Source organism: Aptenodytes patagonicus, chromosome 4, assembly GCF_965638725.1.
Source record: "Aptenodytes patagonicus chromosome 4, bAptPat1.pri.cur, whole genome shotgun sequence".
NCBI lineage: Eukaryota > Metazoa > Chordata > Aves > Sphenisciformes > Spheniscidae > Aptenodytes > Aptenodytes patagonicus.
The window spans coordinates 79,609,104-79,630,089 of NC_134952.1; the positions used below are offsets into that span (position 1 = coordinate 79,609,104).

The following is a 20,986-nucleotide window of genomic DNA, read 5'->3' on the forward strand; positions in this document are numbered from 1 at the left end:
TACCTACTCTCTTGGGTGCACCTAAAGCTAATGTATACCCGTGAACACTGCTGAATGTCAGCTGTTCTTTTTAGAGGTCTAGAAAGATTTTACGCGGTGGCTTTAGGTTACTAGACCCTACTGTTTGCTCTGTATCAACAATCAGGACTAGATGAAAGTCGAGAGAGAGAGACTGCTAGGGCACTGTATGACATCCCTACCTTCTTTTGCTTCTTCACACTTACTGTCATTTGTGTTGGATTGATTACAGGCTTGTAATGATGTACAGTATTGGCTCCAGGGGTGCGTGTATGTCTTACAAAACAGAGGGAAATTAATCATAAGCGAGTTGTATTTCTCAATGTCAAAATAACTTGTATTGATATACTTTTGCAGATTCATCCTCGGAGAAGGGAGCCCATCGCTGACAGCCTATGACCTGGAGAAGTGTAGACCAAAGGCGGCAAGCTAGTCTTGCAACTTCGTTATTCTGTTTTGTTCTGGTTTTTTTGCCCCTAGCTCCTTATCTCTTCGGTGCATGTTATTTATGCCTGGTGAAATCCCTGCGAGGACAATAGAAAAGCAGATCATACAGGCTAGTGACTCTCAGGATCCAGTTAAACTGTGCTGGGAAGCATTATTGCCCTTTGTTCTGAAGATGCTGTTTGTGCTGCCTATGAGAATCTGTTAAAAAGCCGTACAAGAAAAGATGCAGCTATTGCTGGGGATTCAGACAGTCACATCTGGTTTGAATTCAAGAGCTTAAAAGCCCAATAGTGTTGTGATTTTTTTTTTTTTTTTTTTGTTTGAGAATTATAGTCTTTTTTTATTTGATTCCAGGGAATGATTTGTTGATATACCATCTTGAATTCTGTACTCTTTTTCTTGATTGTTTGGTAAAGCGGAAATCTGCTTCACTGTTCTAAGACGTGTAATTGTAAGCAGGGTACCGCTGACACCAGGGCAGGTAGAAGGTGCCTACTCCCCTTTTTGAGTCAAGGCCAGCTCTCCTTTTGTTTTGGCTCCGAAATGATATGAAAAATGTAATCACATTTTTTTTCTGTGTGTACTTATTTGTATCAGAAGTATTTTAGTAGAAATACTTAATGGGTTTAACTTCTCAGTAAAAATGGCTTTATATTTCCAAACGATTCTTGTAATTAATCTGAACGTCATTGTGTAACCTCTAACTTGAGAATAAAACCTGGCTTTTTAAGTGAAATTGTATTTAGACCATGAAATTTTTTCAGAAAATTGTGGTGAGTGGATGTTCAGCAAACATTACCTGATAATCTACTTGCAAGATTGTAGCTTCCCTTTAGGCAGGTACCTGCACCTGCTGGGATCCCACCTGAAAGAAGGAACTGAGATTTTTGCACCATAAGGCCGCATGAGATGTCCTGTGTGTTTTCCTCATAGCTCAGAAGTAGTTAATATGAGTTTAAGTTCCCACACAAACAGCTTTTTGAGCTGTACAAGGACAGAATCATCAGTTAGAGATCGCCTGCGTGTGTCATTTCTGCTTTTAGAACAGGTATTTGCATTCCTATCAATATACAAAGGCCTGTGTACTAAAATAATGACATTATAGGATTAAACATGTTTGGCATTTGATTTTGGACACAATGGGGAACAGTCCATGGGAAAGGATTTTTCTGCTGTTACGTTTTACAGCGATGCTGCTTTTGCCTACGCTGATCAAAGAAACGACACTCCTAACTTATAATACGGACTCAGGAAGAACATGAGCAAAGCACCGAGCGAACCGGCCTCTGGAAAGAAATTGCTTTTTCATGAACTATTGAAAATTAGAGTTTGACTGCAACATTAGCTACAGAATAAATTCCCGAGTCTCTGGTAGAGAGAGAGGAGTTTTTATCTCTGCATGAATTTGGAACTGGCTTACAGACACTATAGCAGCAGATAGTTTAACCCGCAAACAATATAACCGCGCTACTCCTGATTAGTGATTTGGCTAATAAGGGTGAGATCATGGAAAATGCTAATGCAGTGCCTTCGGAAAATCCAATTATAATGTAACCTAATTCAATGTGAGCTCTCAGCAGGTGACCAGAGCTGTGGGCAGAGCACCCCGCACTCAAAGATGTCGTGAATCCTCAAAACAGACGAGCTTCTGTGTGGTTGGTGTGGGAGGCAACAAACCCCCGCTTCATTCATTTCCACTGTTTTCCCCAACTAACTGCGAAGGCTTGCGCCTTCTATTTGTGGTGCTTAACTCATTATCTGACAGCTTGTGCAAGAACTATCTGGCCCAAGCGGATGATTCAACGCGAGCCATTCACAGTAAGAAAATAGAGTTTGCTGGGCTATCTTCCCCCCCCCCCTCTGTTTAGTCACAGGCTTTTAACGTTTGGCTGGCTTGGGCACAAGACTGGAAACCTTGACTCTCACAGATCCTAAGCATGCTAAGTGTGGGGTATTCCTTGTATTACATGATAGAAAATTTGTATCTTTTAAAATGCATATAAAATGCCTGTACAGTTGATTTTCCTCTTGATTTTCTTGTAATGATGTATGTTTCCCAAATGCAGGTGCTGTCATCTATTTGAATTAGCATTGTCAGACTCAAACACCCCCAAAGGATACGCTTTCTGCAGTGACCCAGACAAGTTTGAGGGGGGTGAGTTATTTTATCTAAAATCACCCATAGTACTCATAACAGGCATTTTTCCTTTCTCGAGCTTTGCTGAAACTGGGTATTGGCACTCCCAGTTTTCCTTTGGCCTTTTAAAGAACCTTCTGGCATTTCCCGATCTCTATTACATACTTTATTTCCAAACACTTGCCAAATTTTCCATCTGATTCTTCCTATTCAGCTTTCTTCGGTATTTTTGTGTATCAGTGGTGAGTGGACCAATTTCACAGTAAGGGCTGTAAATGTGTTTGTGAAAGGCCTTTTCTTTTTTCTTTCCTTTTCTTGTAGGAACTGCTCAGGGTTTGGGAATATTGGAATTACTACGCGCATTGCAAGAGGAGCAATTCATATACAGAGAGTAACTTTCTTTTCATACCGGACCAGGCACTTACTTGAATACCTGAAGCTGTAGCAGCAGTGATGAGCTACACCCGTGGTTTGTGGCCCCCAATTTCCTCTCTCACGGTGGCTTGGGGACAAGCACAAAGTGATTTTCTGTCAAAACTTTTCAGCAGTTTAAGGGGATGTGTTTTCACTCGTCCAGCAGAAAGACCAATGTGACCTGGCCGTGTTTGTCCTGCATCGGTGCTGGCCAGTCTGCCCACCAGGTGAGGTGTATCAGGAGCGCTTGACTCGTATCCCGGTGTGACCGACTCAACTGCCGTATTAAAAATGCTTACAAGGTGATGAACGTTCAGGTATACAATAAGGAACTGACCCATAATGAAGCTGATTACTCAGCCTGTTAAAATGATGGGGGAGGTCCAGGCGTTGGTCATGATCAGCCCTTGGAAAGCCTTGTTATTTCTGGTGGGAGCGTGCGTGTTGACGCGTGTTTGTATGGATTCTGAACGATGAGTTATGACAACTAATAGACACACGAAAATGTGTGGGGGGGAACATCTTATGTATGTTTTGGCATGGGTTTCTGTAGACTTTTCTTCTAAACTGAACTTTTTCCATTTGGTTGCAGTGTTATATACTAAACATGTTATGGAGAAATTTTCATTTCTATGAATGAGAGCAAGTCTTCCTATGTCAAGTTAAATTAGCTGCTTACAATATAATCTTACATTATTTTCAACATGATATGCTGAATTCACTAAATGATGTTTTGATTACCATAACAGTAATTACCCAACATTAAAATAGGAGCACGTTAACTCATGGAATCGTTAACACAAATGAGGTACTTAAAAGCTTGGGGCCTTTGGGGAATTTTTGTCCCAGCCTTTATTTTTTTCTCTTTTTTTTTTTTTTTTTCCTCCTTGTGGAGCTGGCAGATGTGACACCAGCATTTTGCTGACTTGAAGTTTTTTGTTTTGATTCACCACTATTTTACTTCCCAGGTGTTTTAAGCTCTGTGCCTTGTCAAAAATGTATGTTGTTTTAAAATTGTCTTTTTCTTCTAAAGGCCTGAAGTGCTATTGGTGACAGTCATGCAAATGCTTATTCCGTTCTATTTCTATAGGTATTTCTTTCTACTCTTATACGTAGATAATGTGTGGCGTGATATGAAGATTTCGTTGGTGCTAAGTAAGTTGTCTGTCTTTATAAATCACTGACTAGCATCCCTCCTTAGTTTCAGGCTGTCATTTGTTTTAGGAAGGAAAAATTGTTACTTTGAAATTGCTGGTAAAAGCTGGGAGCTGTTTTAATTGCCTCAGAAACTCTGGATACCAGGGGAAGTGGATTCATGATAATGCTGCAGGCAAAGCACATGGGGTGCCCCAAATACACACCTATGCTATCCTATAATAGGAAAGCTGGATATCACAGCTGAGAATGATTTGATACATTACAAGCAAAATCCTGGACCACATTACTTTCCTCCTTGAATCCATTCACTATTTTTTTATCTTTTACTGCATCAATATTAGATTTCTTGTCCAAATAATAAACCTTTATCTCTCATTCATCTCCCACATAACATTTCACTCTCTTGGGCTCTCCCAATTTCTTATCTTTCCTCTTGCCTTCCAGAGCACGGCTTTTGCGTCCTATATAAGATGATGTTGCTATGGCAGAGTCTTCAGCTTCTGCCTGTCAGAAACACTTCTGTCTTCCTTCAAATCCCTCCTGTAACCCCACTTCCCAACTTCTTCTCTGTATGACTGATTTCTAAACCTTCTTTACTTGCAATGGTCTTTCAAATTCTGGCGTATCATTCTTGTTTGTCTTTTGATAATATCTAGGAGAAGGTCAGGGCTTTGTTTTCTAGATCCACGGGCAAGGAACGCCATTCTACAATCCCGTAAGAGGGATTAATGTGTTATCCGCTGCAATGCAAAGTGTTACGTTGTTATATATAGTCTCATGAATTATAGTAAGAACACATGGTCACCGAAAATATTTTCTTCTGAGATGAAATGTATTATATAAATAGTAGAACTAGAAATGCGTGGTGAATGCTGCGGATGAAAGAATGCACTGTACCCTTTGGCTCTGGTTCCCCGCACCCAAAGACTTGCACTTCATTAGCTTCATGTCATACTCCCAAGCTCCTACCAGTCATTGCTCTGTCAGCATTTCACTTTCCATGACAACATGTTTTGGGGGAATTAGGATTATGAGATGCCCAAAATTTCCGGTCTTCAGCCCCCTCTCCCTTTCTGTAGTCTAGAATACAATGAGAAAAAGCTGGTGTTGTATGACGATACCTTTTGGTGAAGCAAAGCTCAGCTGCTCCAGCTCCCCCTCTTCTTCCCCCTATAATAGACTGGGAATGCAGCCCCTACCCTAATGAGCTGGAAATTCTGCCCCCATACCACCCTGTGCTGAGCTTAGAAAGTATTTCTAATCATCTTGAAGTTCTCTCTCTTGTTTAAAAAAAATCCTCAAGTTTTAAAAATGGTTTCTGTATTTTAACTTTGTTGTGAGAATGACAGAAGAATTCTCTGATTTTTGCAGATGCAAGTTTAAAGGTCTGCAAGACACCACAGGGTGGAAAGTATTTTTTTGATTAATAAAACACTTTCCCACCAGGAGCCAGGATGCTGGCTAGTGCTGTGTTTTCACTTATGGCAGCAACAGCCTCGCTGCCACCTGCCCTATAAATGGGGAACACACAGGTGCTTCCTGTTCAAGGGCTGCTTATGCGAGAGCAAAGGGTCCACGCTGGCCACCGACCATGAAATGGGCTGGTGGTGGTGAGAGCAGGGCTGAGGGCGACGAGGGCAGGCAGGTAGGGTTACGTGATGGGGCACGGTTCCTGAGACAATCTGTTGATCGCTGTAGGAGTTAAGATCTTGCAAGACTGAGACAGTAGATTGCAACTTTGTTGGTGTAATGGGAGGTATCAGACCAAGGGGGGTCTGCGGCTCTTTCCAGGGCCAAGGGAAAGGATTTGGAGAAGGGAAATCTCGTGGAGCGAAAGCAGGATGTGTGCCGCTAATGTTTGTATCTCATGACCCGATTAAGAGAGAGGTTACAGCTTTGACGAAGGGTGAAGCTCCTTTGTTGGCATTTTCATCCTCATCAGGTTGGTTTCTTTCATTTAATTATTTGGTTTAGTTGAGAAGAGAGAGGGAGATGTTTTAATTTTCTTGGAGGAAGTTTTCATTTTGTGCCTTCCTGTGTTCAGGCATCTGTATCTCAGCTCTTAGTCGTGTAAATCCCAAGTTAATCCATTTAAGGCAATGGCATTACCCTGTAGAGCTGGCACATGCATAGGTCCTTTGCAAGTTATTCACAAAACCAGCTATCTCTTTGACTAAATATAGCAGTCACTTAAAACTGTTACTTAAGGCTAGGCATAAAGCACCAGCCAGATTATTTCCCTATGCTAAAAGTTGGGAGAGCGCTGCATTTTTCTGAAGATTGAAATAAGAGCTGGTCTTTTTGTAATTCCTATTCTCTTTCCCTCTTTCTCCGCAATGCCAAATTTGCAGCCTGTCCTTTCTAGTCATGACCCAACACGGAATCCGTAGAAATAAAGTGTCAGAAGAAACAATCCTAGTTGTGCTGAATGGAAGAACTAGCAATGGTACCAGAAAAACACGGTCATCAACACCAAAGAGCAGGCTATTTCAAATAAAATTATTTCTGCATAAATGACTTGTTCAGACACCAAAACAGCTTTGGAGGGGCAGTCAATCTCCCCATATTTTCAGCTTGCTTTTAGGAAGGAACATTGTGGCCCTACAGGAGAACCGATCACTTATGAACTGGTGTAACAACGCGCTCTTACATTGGCAGTAGCAAGGGAGGGATTACTTTATCCCCTGTTACAATTCCCCTGTGGTCAAGAGTTAGTGAGGGTGGGGATACCAAACAGGGGACTTGGAGCATCCAGTGATGTACTTGCTCTAGAAGGGAAGGGGACTCGCTAAAATCAGGTTTGAGGCATGAATATTGCATTACAGTTAGCTAAAAGCAGGCTTGAGTCTGGCTCAGTAATGCCAGCAAAATTGGTTGCTCACAGGGATTGTTCCTAATCCTTAATAGTGACAATTAAAATTCAAAGCGTGTGTGATGTTGTTACCTCACTGTTCATGACTTCTGAAGAGATATCTGACTTCCCTGAGGATTTGGGTGTGGTTGGGTCAGAGCGCTGTAGCCGCTTTTCTATTTCTGTCTGATAAACTAATAACTTGGGACTTTGAAACACAGCTAAGAAAAAGCTGTAAAACCAGAAAACCTCACTATCAAATGAAACCCACTGCGTTACAGGGTGACCTCTGTGAACCACAATTCTGTATTACAAGATACCTGTTGGGCAACTGAAAAAAAAAAAAAATCCCCAGGAAAAAAAAAAGCAATTAATCTGAATGTGCTGTTAATTTAATAGTATTCCCACAGGGAGCTTTAGACAGTGCTACTATTCACAAGCTTACCATAACTTCCTACTGTTCCACAGATGCTTGTGACAGGCTCCACTTTTCACGCTCGTTCCTCTGAAGTCCTTTACTTTGGAGTCACAGCAATCCATCTATTTGTATTTTATGAGTCAAACGAGGTTTATGGAAAGTAAAATTCCCATTGGAAGTGAATTTAGAAAGGTGGTGCTGTACCGCCAGGAAACTTTTCCAAATAATTGGATTCTTATTAATAGAAGTTTTCACTTTGATGAATGCAAACATTCAAGCTATAGCATGTTGTGAGGCTCTCCGTATCTGAAAGCACAGATAAGAGACGTGGGAAAGGCAAACAAAAAAACCTCTGAGTAGTACCAGGGAGGGGGAGGATGTTAATAAGGAAGGAACATCCCTTACGAGTTTCTTGTTTGTTCTGATTCATTCAGCCTATTCCACCCCATTTTGTTTAGTTTCTGTATGTAAACATCACTACTGTTTACGAGCAGTATTTCATTTTGTTTCAGAACAGCTTAATCTTATGAAGACTGTAAGCCTTTCTTCACCTGAGAAGAAAATGATACAGACATTGCACCTTGATTTCTGTATGCCAGTAGGGCCTAACACTGACACAGTTTCATGGCTACTAAGCGGATGTCATTCATCTCGGTCAATCATTCTCAAAAATGCTACATTTCAGTTGCAGGCGTCTAAATCTCCATTAAATTCGTCAGGCTACTTTAAACTTCTACAGATTATTCCCTGAAATTCTGCAGACTTTCTGCCTCTGAAGCCCCCGGTAACCCGGTGGGGCTCTACAGAGCCAGGCTGATTCTGGCTTTGCTAAACTGCACGGGTTTTCCTTGCTTTATAGGAAAAATGTGTGTAGATAACTCAGGTTCTTCCAGGTGGTCTAAGGACGGTACGTGCAGGTGGTGACGTTCATGCACACGTGAACACATCCCAGTTTGTGCTCATGTGCGTACTTGCATATTTATATTATACACATAGAAAATAAGTGTTGGGTTATGAAGGTTTGAGTGTAAGAGCTAAATACATAAATATACATGCTCTTTCCTCTAGGAAAGAAATCTAGCAGGATTGCTAAAACTTTTAACCTGGCCACATAACAAGTCAGTAGGCCGTGTCCCCAGGGGAGAGCGTTGTAGTAAGAGAAAATGAAGATTTCTTTTTAACCTGGAGTTCAAGCTTCACCAGGGTCTAATTTTTTAAGTCTTCCCAGGCTGAGAAGCTTTGCCTGTGTTAATGACGTGTTGTATTCAGGGCTGGCAGGGTCCACTCCCTGCCACCACGCTTGCTTTCTCAGTGCCGGCTTTCTGTTCATACACCAGTGAGGGAAAAGTGCGTTTCCATTGATTTTTATTTACTCTTTTATAAGAGTACTTTGAGTTTACTAGAACAGTTTAATTGGGCTCCAAAGCAGTCTGTCCCGCTCACAAAAGCCTACTGTTGTTCTACTTCTGTTTTTCCTTTCGGGATGAGGGGCCTCCAGAGCTAAACCACCATCTCCTCTCTCCCCGCAGGCTGCGGAAAGGCTCGTGGTGCACCTCTGTGAGCGTTGCTGGAGCGGCGATGGGCAGCGGACACCTTTCCTCTCCTCAGCCTCCTTCACCCAGCGGCGTGTGGTGTTTCAGCAGGAGGGAGAAAGTCAGTGCCTCTCCAGCAGAGCTGTGCTCGCAGCCGAGAGGAAGGCTGGATTTGTTTGAAATTACCTAATTTTAGACAAGCCTGAAAAACCACTCCTGGCAATTTAAACACCTTTCCTTTGTAGTGAGAAAGTACAGTATAAAAACTGGCTTCTCCAAAGGCTTCCCGGGCCATTCCCTCACCTCACAGAGCTGGTTTCCATTGTGCAAGGCACAAGCTCTTCATTACAGGGAGTGGATTATTTTTAGGAGTTTCCAAACACAGGTACGACCCTGCCTTACCTTTGCACGGAGGGGAAGGGGCCCAGGCAGAACGGGTCCGTGCTCTTTGCCTCATTTCCTATGGAGCAGTGTTTATGAAGCTGTGCTGGCTGCGTGCATGCATGCACCTAAGAGTGCATGCAAGTGTCTGCCAGGCCTTCCCAGTGACTTTGTAACATCTACGAAATGTCGTATTTGCCAGCTTCAGTCAAACTTCATAGAAAGCCAGCAGGTCCCAAGGGCGTTAGCTTCGTAGAGGTGGGCAGGTAGAAGAGAGGGGAACCTCTTAGCTCAAGGAAATCGCAGCGTGAACGCTGGGCTTATTAGACAACAGAGAATCCACACAGGACCACAGCCAGGTGAGACCTGTCCCTAGCAGACCCAGCTTCAGCCACCCAGGGCCATGCTGCCTGTTTGGTCTCCGTCCCTGGTCCCGCAGGTTGCAGACCTGGTGAGATTTTTCTGAGGGAGAGAATATATAATATTATAATACGTAAATACATAAATAATAATACATAACAAATAAATGTGGGATGTGTATGTTATGCACTGTGGGCACTCAGATAATGATGGCATTAGTGTGACGTTTTTCTTGATATTACAGTCTGCATGATCTGAATCTTGCAGAGTTAGGCAAGCCATCAACTTCTGCCTGAGTGGTTATACTACAGACATTTTTCTGATATATGTATCGTTTCCGTAAGAGTATTTTGTTTCATACTCTTCATTTTGTATAGGAACAGCTGTCTTTCAGAAGGCTGTCTGATAAAGCCATGAAAGGCAGATAGGTGGGTAAGAGTGATCAATCTTTATTTCCATTACGGTCATATAACACAAGGCAGGGTTAACTAAGGTTACACTCATTAACATGATAGGTTGGTTTTCCAGTGTTTCCAGTTGACTACTATTTCAGTGAAAGAAAGCTCCATCTTTATTCAGCACCCTGAAGATGTATCACAACAGGAGTGCACACCAAAATAGCGTAACCTCACGTGTAAAATTAAGCCTGGTGCATTCCTCTATTCAGGGAACTGAAGCTTTTATATTTAATATTTTTGGTAGTCATTCATTGATGAAATTGTACGTCAGCAGAACAGTAAAATGTCAGTAATATATGTGCACACTCATATATGTATACCTAAATCATAGAATCATAGAATGGTTTGGGTTGGAAGGGACCTTAAAGATCAGGTAGTTCCAACCCCCCTGCCGTGGGCAGGGACACCTTCCACTGGACCAGGTTGCTCAAAGCCCTGTCCAATCCGGCCTTGAACGCTTCCAGGGATGGGGCACCCACAACTTCTCTGGGCAACCTGCTCCAGTGCCTCACCACCCTCATAGGGAAGAAATTCTTCCTTGTACCTAATCTCAATCTACCCTCTTTCAGTTTAAAGCCATTACCCCTTCTCCTATCACTACATGCCCTTGTAAAAAGTCCCTCTCCAGCTTTCTTGTAGGCCCCCTTCAGGTACTGGAAGGCTGCTAGAAGGTCTCCCTGGAGCCTTCTCTTCTCCAGGCTGAACAACCCCAACTCTCTCAGCCTTTCTTCATAGGAGAGGTGCTCCAGCCCCCTGATCATCTCTGTGGCCCTCCTCTGGACTCATTCCAACAGGTCCATGTCCTTCTTATGTTGGGGGCCCCAGAGCTGAACGCAGTACTCCAGGTGGGGTCCCATGAGAGTGGAGTAGAGGGGGAGAATCACCTCCCTTGACCTGCTGGTCACGCTTCTTTTGATGCAGCCCAGGATACAGTTGGCTTTCTGGGCTGCATGTGCACATTGCTGGGTCATGCTGAGCTTCTCATCAACCCACACCCCCAAGTCCTTCTCCTCAGGGCTGCTCTCAATCCATTCTCCACCCAACCTGTATTTGTGCTTGGGATTGCCCCGACTCATGTGCAGGATCTTGCACTTGGCCTTTTTGAACTTCACGAGGTTCACATGGGCCCACCTCTCAACCTGTCAAGGTCGCTCTGGATGGCATCCCTTCCCTCCAGCGTGTCGACCGCACCACACAGCTTGGTGTTGTCGGCAAACTTGCTGAGGGTACGCTCAATCCCACTGTCCATGTCGCCAACAAAGATGTTAAATGGTGCCGGTCCCAATACCGACCCCTGAGGAATGCCACTCATCACTGGTCTCCACTTGGACATCGAGCTGTTGACCGTAACTCTTTGAGTGCAACCACCCAGCCAATTCCTTATCCACCGAGTGGTCCATCCATCACATCCATGTCTCTCCAATTTAGAGACTGGGATGTCATGCGGGACAGTGTCAAATGCTTTGCACAAGTCCAGGTAGATGACGTCAGTTGCTCTTCCCTTATCCACCAACGCTGTAACCCCGTTGTAGAAGGCCACCAAATTTGTCAGGCACGATTTGCCCTTAGTGAAGCCACACTGGCTGTCACCAATCACCTCCTTATCTTCCATGTGCCTTAGCATAGTTTCCAGGAGGATCTGCTCCATGATCTTGCTGAGCACAGAGGTGAGACTGACTGGCCTGTAGTTCCCCGGGTCTTCCTTTTTTCCCTTTTTAAAAATGGGGGTTATGTTTCCCTTTTTCCAGTCAGTGGGAACTTCACTGGACTGCCACGACTTCTCAAATATGATGGATAGTGGCTTAGCAACTTCATCCGCCAGTTCCCTCAGGACCCGCGGATGCATCTCATCAGGTCCCACGGACTTGTGAACCTTCAGGTGCCTTAGATGGTCTCAAATCTGATCTCCTACAGTGGGCGGTTCTTTATTCTCCCAGTTCCTGCCTTTGCCTTCTGCAACTTGGGTGGTGTGGCTTGAGCACTTGCCGGTGAAGACTGAGGCAAAAAAGTCGTTGAGTACCTCAGCCTTCTCCATATCCCAGGTAACCAGGTCTCCCGTTTCCTTCCGGAGAGGGCCCACATTTTCCCTAGTCTTCCTTTTCTCACCGACATACCTATAGAAGCTTTTCTTGTTGCCCTTGACGTCCCTGGACAGATTTAATTCTGTCAGAAAAATCAGGAGATGTTCAGAAGAATGGAGTCCAACCTGTCTGTTTTCATCAGTGGGAACTTCGTCTGAATAAGGGTATCAAAATATAGTCGCTGCTGTACAGATTCATCTCTGCTTCGGAGATCATAAAATTCTTCAAACAACTGTGTATGTGACTTTATGCTGGGAAGGAGTTTTATTGACTATAGAGGGAGTGAGCACGTAAAATGTAGAACATTTGTAATGCAGATCCAGGCCAATTCAGAGGAAATCTGTAACGTTATCAATAAAGCAGGAGAACTTTACAAATTAGTGCATGATAAATGAGTTGATGGGCTGGCAGCCAATCTAGACAATAAAATTGAAATGTCATTATTGATGCCAGGCTGAAGTTAGCGCAGCTGGTCTTCCCTTGATTTGGCAATGGGATTTTTGTGGACATGGTCATCATCTTGATGGTTTCACAGAGAAACCACGCTATCTTCTGTGGAAAAGTGGGACGTAACAAGCAGCACCTGAGGATGCTGCCTTGTCTGCGTAGTGCCAGACCTTTACTGAAGCGGCATTGCGTTGCTGTGGCTAAGCTGTAGCTGGTGCTAATGCTGTCTCCCCCTTTAGTTCTCCATCATCCCATTTCTTTCTTAACAAGAGTAAAATATCATTTGAAAACAAATGTGCTGCCTCTTATCCCGCTTTCAAAGATTATGATGGTGGTGGGGAAAATGAGTGGCTTCTAAGCCGTACGTTTCCTATTTGGCTTTTGCTTGGTTTTAAAATGCTGTTTCCTTTCCCTTTCTCCTTGCTGAGCCAACACTCACAAATCTTAAAAAGTGACCCTGCACCCTTGAAAGACCTGTTCTCTCAGCAACACTGGGGATATTGCCAGGTAGGGGCTGTCCTTACTTTTTGGGACTTGTCCCTGGGACAACTGGTAGCATCAACTGTTGGTTGTACACGAAGGCATCGCATGACTTTGCCCTCTCTGCCTGTGTTAGCTGGTTAGCACTGTGCAAATACTCTGTATGCAGCGTGATGGAGCGCTTTCCTCTCCCAGGGGGTACACGTTTGCCACGGGGACCTCCTTTTCCAAGTTTGGATTCTGATTATCCCCAGAAACATTAGCAAAAGAGGAAGAAAAAAAGAGCAGCTACCCATGGACCCCAGGAGAAAGTAGATTCCAAGAAGAAACCTGGGGCTTGTGAAATTTTTGCCTGCACATTTCTTGTATTCAGTGTAAGAGGGTTTTTTTAAGCAGTGGTCTTAGTAACATTTCTCAGAGCCTTCCAGCAAAGCAGGTCGTGGTGTTTACAGACAATAAATGCCGGTCCTGTGTAGAGGGGTGGGAGAAGAAACTGGGGTTGGAAAATATTTCATTGGCTTGTACGAAAAACCTTAAAGCTGGTGCTGAGAAAAATAATTATTTTTAAGCAAACAATTCCATTTGGAATAGTAATACCCCAAATGTATTTCCAGCCACTTAATTCGGGGGTGCTCTCTCCACTCTGACTCTCTGGTTTAGTTGACTCCCTGTGTTCCTCCAGCCAGTGTTGTAAAAATGAGAGGAAAGATTAAATAAATGTATGCCATCGATTCCTCCTTGGCCCGTACGGCTTTGGTAGTAAGCTCATCTGCAGAGATTTCTTAATGTCCTGAGGCAAGCTCTCCCATGGGCTTTCCTGAGGACCACACACAGACATTCAGTTCTTTTGCATTTTTCTGTTAATTGCTCATCTTCTAACAAGCAGTCCTTGGGCTTATCGAGAGTCGCAAATAACTGCTTTTGAATAGCTCTGATGTGCCTAGCTACAAGGAAATTTTAAATAGAAAGCGTCTCTGTTGTGCCTTTTGCTCCTCACAACATATGAATACTATGAGAAAACAGACAAACTAGTCGGGCTTGTTGACTACACACGCACATCTGAGGCTATGTGCAAGCCGTTCACACAGCCATATGAATCCTGCTACCCTGCCCAATTTGTGGAGGCTCCTACCAGAGACAACACAGCGAGTGCTTCTGAAGGCAAACAAGTTACGTGCGTTCCCACATGCCGTATTCTTTAGTCAGAGACAAATTTCTGCTGTTATATAAGATGTTGGTTTTTAAGCTTTGCATAATTGTGTTTATATCATTTCGATCTTGTGTGTTTTTAAAATTTGCTTTCCTGGCCAATGCAATTTATTACAATTAACTTTTAATCTTCTGCATTGGTCTTTATCATCCGTTCACTTGAGACGGGAAGCAATTATAGATCTTTGAAATAGATGTCCTACTTAGACTTAGCAAAGTATCTTTAACAGGATCCGGCGTTTAATAAGAGAGGATTGAAAACTGTGGTAACATCCTAAAGTGCAAACTTGGGAACTTTGTAGTTCCTGAGCTGTGCTGTCTCCCATCCATGCAGTCAGGTGCAGTAGCTGGAGAAGGTGCTTAGGGATCAGGGCTCCTGTCACTTATTTGCTGTGCGACCAGAAACAAGTCCCACCTGGCTCAGTTTGTTGTCTAAAGATGGTCACCTAGTGCCACCTGAGATGCCACTGGGTATCCAAAACACCTGCAGATACGGTACTGGGCAATGGGAGGCTTATGCCCTTCAGTATGGGCAGCTATGGCCAAATAGGACCCCCAGAGACATCTCAGAGGGTGTTAGGTGCCTCTCTTCAGGGAGCTGAAGTAGCCTTTAGTCTCCCTGTGTCTTGTTTTCTCCTTCAGTAAAAACCGTGATACTGGTTGCACAAGGATGTTGTAAGGCTTGACATCAGAAAATGCATTTAAGATAACGCCATAGGTTATCTTCAGAGCACAGAAAGACACAGATTCTGACACAAATTTGGTTTCCTCTGCGAGAGCTCAACAGCCAGGCAGGGTGAGCTTTTGGTTAGTTGTCCTTCGAACGCACGGGTCAGGGTAGACCAAAGCAAGACCAACTCTGTGGCAAAGCGCTGACGCTGGACGGCTGGCCCCGCCAATTCCCGTTGGAGCGGTTTGTAACTCTGGGTTTGACCCTGAGGACCAAAATCAATCCCCTGAAGTGGGTTATGGCATTATGTGTCGTTGTGGCACCTGAATTTGGCCCCGGGAGGGCTGGATGGATGCTTCGACGTTTTGGGAAAGTCCACCAGATGGAGCTCTTGTTTGAGGGATAAAGCTCCGGCAGGCTGCCGGGAACGCCGAGGAAATGGGACATAGACCTCGGTTTTATTGGATTGTTTCATGTAACGGGGTTGAATTGAGCAAGCCTGGCTTCCCCAGCGCTTGCTTTTAACGGGACACGTTTGACGCTAAAGATGTGGAAAAAGGAAATCTATTTTTGCGGCTAAAAGTGCTTGAAGCTTTCATTGAAGTTTTCATTTTCTTGTCACCAACTTATTTTGCAGAGCTGTTTTAGCACTCATTCCCTCAAATCTTTCTGTCCCTTAGTATGCTTCCCCTATTTAATTACAATAATTACACCCCTTAGCTACTAAACCCATATAAAAATCAAAGCACCAGAAAACTTGCTTAATGGTTTAGAGGAAAAAAAAAATACGATTGGGGTGTGAGAAGGAGAAGTATTCAACCTTAAACTTAGTTACCTGAAAGACAGCTAATAAAACTTTGGAGTGTGGCAAAGAAAGCAGAATTAAGCATGTCTTGGTCTGTGAAGTTTTCTGAAAGACGTAATCCGTGAATTCAGAGGTCCAGCTACACGCCATTGCCACCGGGACCACGCTGGTTTGGTATGCACGTCACCTCTCAGATTTGTGCCTCGAAAGCTTTTAAAAACACATTTTTGGAGGTACATTTGTTATTCATGTAATCAAACAACTACACTAATACATCAGAGAGCAATGTAAACACTCTGGCTACGAGGACATTATGCTTATCTTCAACATGGGTGGTACGAGCACCGGTGAGATTTGGCCCCTGCTCCATGCAGCGTGAAGTAGTAATAAGCCACGTTCTTCATGGAAAGCAAAATGAATGGGTATCACTAATTTCACCTTCTAATGAGACAGTCAGGCCATTGCAGCCCACCTCTGTTCTCCGAAACGCAACGTAGCCATCCTGATGGCACCGGGGATGTCCTGGGGGTAACGTAAACCTGAATTTGACTCACTTGCTATCAGATTTATTTTAAGCTCCACCTACCAACCAAGAAAATGTGTTCGTACCGAACAGCCTCTAGTTTCAGACAACACGAAGCAGGCCTACTGCCTTGTACCATGGGATTTCTGGGTTTGTGAGGAAAAAACCAAACAGTCAGATGATCTTTTATTCTAAATCATGTAGGATGAGCTTCCCTTCAATAATGCCTTTAGAAGAACCATTTTGTAGCTCGCCATCCCGCTCTGTTGTTGCCTGGAGCTCTCCTCTGCTCTGTATAAGTGAATGCCAGCACACAAAACATCGCTGCTAATTGCTGGGTGCTATTAGGTACGCTTGGATAAGAAAAAAGGAGCATACATGAGTTAACGTAGCTGGATGTATACTTCAAGTGCTGTTGGCGGCTAGTTGTAGTTTTACAGTAGCCAGATGTTGTACCGTGCTTAATTTAACCTCTTTTCGTATTGTTACAGCCCATAGTGCAGACTTTGAAAATGGATAAAGTTGAAACCTGGGGCTCCCCAGAGGAGAAAGTTTAAGAGTTCATTTCCTCGTTGGTCCTTATCAGTAATTACGGAGAATCAAATCTTAGCTCCGATATATTTCAGATTCTCCCAGCAATGGTGTCATCTGGTCAATGACTGACAATTTCCCTTTGGCTCTTTCTTTCTCAGTGTTTTCTGTCTATTAAGTAAATTGCATATGCGGATTTCCTAGGAATCAGGGGTGTCTGCTGATTAAATACACTCAGCGACATGGGTCAACGCTTATTTAGGGCTATTCGATCAAGAGAGAGCCATGCCTACTGCACACAGCAATGTTATGTGCCATAGATGTACAAAAATGCTAAGAATTCCAAGCATCTTTGTGTTACGCTCAGCTTGGGATCTTCTGGGAAAGTCCAAAGGGAAAAATGTTGTCATGAGGGTGATTTGGGTGTTTCTGCTGAGAAGAGTTGTAATTTTTTTTTTTTCTTCTCGTCATTGGTTAACCAGAAGGGAAGAAGTCTCACTCTTGAAATGGGAGCTGAGGATGTCGAAGGCTGGTCTTCACCTTGAGGGAGAAAGGAGAAGAAGAGGAGGAGGAGGTTGATGCCATGGATTTTTACTGGCCTGGAAGGAATTAGGACACTACAGACTCCCCTTGTCTGTCATGTGTGAAGGCAAATCCTTCTCAGTCAGTTGTCGTCAGATAAACCCAAAATCAGTTCTTCAAATCGGTTCTAGTTTTCTGCCACGTAAGTCTCAATCTTGTATTTCACAGGTAAGTCCTTACGGACTCCTCAGATCGGCCCTAAAAATTGCAATTACTACTTTTGCACTGGGGTTTTATGAGGAGCAGAATGTCCTGTTTGTCCACGTGTGTGCAGAAGCTGTATGTACAGCTGAAGCTTAGGGCACGTGAAGCATTAAATGCAAAAAAAAAAAAAGGTTAGTGTTTAGTTTTAAGTACCATTTTTGAACAGCTTCTTCTTGTTGCCAAGGAAAGAATTTGTTGCTCCATTGTGTGAGCGTGTAATACTGCGGTCGAAAATAGTGACTTGAATAAACACTTTGTAGTGACATGTCTAAAACAACTATTCTTTGAAGACAGGAATATAACAAGAATTCAGGTCTGGCCTGTGTCTGTGGGAACACCTAGTCACGTAAGAATTAAAGGGTGAGTGTTCTAGATCAAAGTAGCCTATACTTCATAATTTGTTTAATTATCATACCATTCTCCTTTATTAAATTCATTTGTTTTAATTAGAGGAATAGATATTTTGCATCAGAGTTTAAGGGGTCTATTGGGCACTTGAGATTAAATCAATGGTTTGTTAACAATTTTATCTGGAAAGCAGATTAGATTATTTAAATTCTGTGAAATAGCATCATTTTTCTTTTCTCAGTAGAATGAAGTTATGATTAAGAAATAATGCTTGGAGCACGAGAGCTTTGCTTGTCATTATTTTTCACATGCGGATTTGGGATTTTACAGTAAAATCATTCATCTTTAATCTGCTTTTATAACATTATATCAAATTTGGCAAAATAAAACAAGTGCTACAGTAGTGTCTAACAGCAGGTGTTTTCCAGTGACGATATGGGAAATGCCAATGCTGGCTACCTGGACCACATTTTAGATTTGTGTTTTATTTTTGTGCTGTTGGAGCAAAAAATCTTGTTAATCAGTTCATAAAACAGTCGGATTAAAAAGAATGCACTGGAGGTGTAAAACAGTCAACACCGAGAGATTTTAAAGATTAGCTTAATAAATAAAACATAATTGGGTAAAATAGGCAAGTAATGAGTTAAGGGCAGCCCAAATGTGTAATTTCTTGGGGTCAGCGGCAATGCGTCATTTTACACCGCAGCTGGGTAAAGCCTAGAGGGCACGTAACAGGGTGTCGCAAAATTGTATTAACCACGCTCTGCTGTTGAGGTGTCTCGTTTTATCCTTCTCCCACCAGCACTTTTAAGTGACGCAGGAGAAATATTGAGTTAAATCCCAAGTTGCACGCCAACTGCTGCACGTGCTTTTGATTTTTCTCAAGATAGGGTAAAGAAAACGTCTCTTATTAAAACAAGAAACCGTAATTGAGGCGAGAAGGGAGCCGGCAGAGCTCTTGCAGGATACTCACGCTGCCCTGCCGCAGGTCGCAGTAGCTCCAGGTTTTCGGTGGAAGTGTGCCGGGCATGCTGCTCCTTGCCTGCCTGCCCGCCCGGGCTGCGCTTGGTGAAGCAGCAGTGCACCAGGGGAAGACGTTCTCACAGGCTCGTTCTTTGCCCAGCCCTGAAAGGCCGTCGCCTCTCACGCACAGGTCACTCTGCTTCAAGCAGCACCCGCTTGCTGCCTAACAGGCAGAAGAAAAACTCGACCTCTTGCTCAAATGAAACCTGTGGCTCAGCCTCAGGCAAGCAAAACCCGGCAAGCAACATCAGCGTTTCTACTGAAAGTAGGAGCATCGTCTCTATGCTTACAGCAAAGGATTTCGGTTTTATTGCTTACCTGCACGCTGTCGCTGCTCGGACTCCACCTGGGCATTCGTGTCTTGCTCTGCTGGGGAAGGCAGCGGCAGCTACCGAGCCAGACACTTCCTAGATGCCTCTCGAGGCCCCTGCTGCCCAGCCCGTTCCTCTTCTGAGAGAGTGAGCACTGTGTGATGCTGCATAACTAAAACCCATCATGGCCTATGAGGCATAATTGATTGTTAAGTCCGGTTTCGCATCTCAGTTTCTGAGGTTAATAAATAATGATACCCTCTCCCTAGCAACAAATGTTAATCGATGGATTGCTGATAACAGATCTTCAGATCTGCGTCACAATGAGAACCACATAACTGGGTGAAAAAAATTATATATACACGCAATTAAACACACACACGCAAGCACACACAGTGTCATCTGTCCTCCATACCAAATGCACAGCAGCACTGGGTGCTAAAATTCGCAATGAATTATTTATATGATGAATTATCCCTCTTTCTCTCCTCCTAGAATATCCAATTGCCCATTTCCATTTTTGTTTTGGAAAGATTTATTATTCAGATTTATTCACTGGAGAGCTTATTAAACATTTCCTCCTCTTTTTCTCCATAATACATAACATGCATCTTGTTTTCTGGTAGCACCTATCCATCCGCTCTAATAGGGTCTCCCAGCGTGGTGAAACCGTGAAGAGCGCAATTGTTGCCCAGACAGTTTACAGTCGCCTTTGTGAACCAATTACAGATGTTCCAAATTTTGGATATTTATTTGCTCACTTAAGTCAAAAGAGTTTCAGCCCCCGAGTAAACGATCCACAGCTACAGGCAAAGATCGCGACTGCATGCGAATGAATAATTTGGTTCTCATCAGTGTTTAGCGTGCAGCTCTTGAAATTCACCCTTGCGCCCATTTTTGCTGGTAAAACTCAGTTCCCTGGAAGCCTTTGAGAGGGTGGAAGGAGAAGACGAGTGCCCAAAGCCAAGTCATTTAGAGGTTTGCCGATCTTCTTCCCCTTCAGTTTCTCAGTTTTGCCGCATCGGCATAAGGAACGGCATTTTACAGTCAAAGACTTCTCGCCCTGGGTGTTGTACGCTGCCGTGCCTGGGACCTGCTCCGGTGAAGACTGTACAAACATGAATCATCTCTGGATTCAGGGGGTAGCATTTCAATACCGATTTCCTAGGCGCTGGGATAGTACCTGGGACAGTTAAATGGATTTAAAGGGAATCACCTACCCACAAGAATTTTGCGTATTTTGGGCTTTCGTCGTTTGGTTGCCATTTAACTGGCTGCCCGAGGACCTCCCAGGCATTCACCTAACTTTCAGCATGTAAATCCCAAATCCGCCTGCCATACCTGTGCTTAATATTTTTGTACCTTGTAAATTTTGAGAACGGCGAATCTTGTTCTGAAAGGATTTTAACCGTTCCTCTGGCTGGGAGTCGCTCTGTGCTACGCTTTAAATCACGATAGAGATTTACAGTCGCGATAGGGGTGGAACTGCAAGCATCCAAATAAAGAGTTATCTATACGCAGAGGAGTCGGTATTCACATAATTCAGTAAATAATATCCCAGGGATGTCATCTTGCTTCCCCTGAAATCACAAACAGTA

At 43.6% G+C, this 20,986-nt stretch overlaps 1 protein-coding gene across 2 annotated transcripts in view; it reads left to right on the forward strand.

Moving 5' to 3' along the window:
* The window catches only part of TNIP3 (TNFAIP3 interacting protein 3), a 51,981-nt gene extending 51,203 nt beyond the window's left edge, over positions 1–778 (forward strand). For both annotated transcript variants that reach the window (XM_076337673.1, XM_076337674.1), the window contains exon 12: positions 376–778. In XM_076337673.1, coding sequence (XP_076193788.1) covers positions 376–407 — 32 coding nt within the window. In that variant the 3' untranslated portion in view covers positions 408–778. The remainder of the gene's footprint in view (positions 1–375) is intronic.
* Positions 779–20,986: the final 20,208 nt, after the last annotated feature.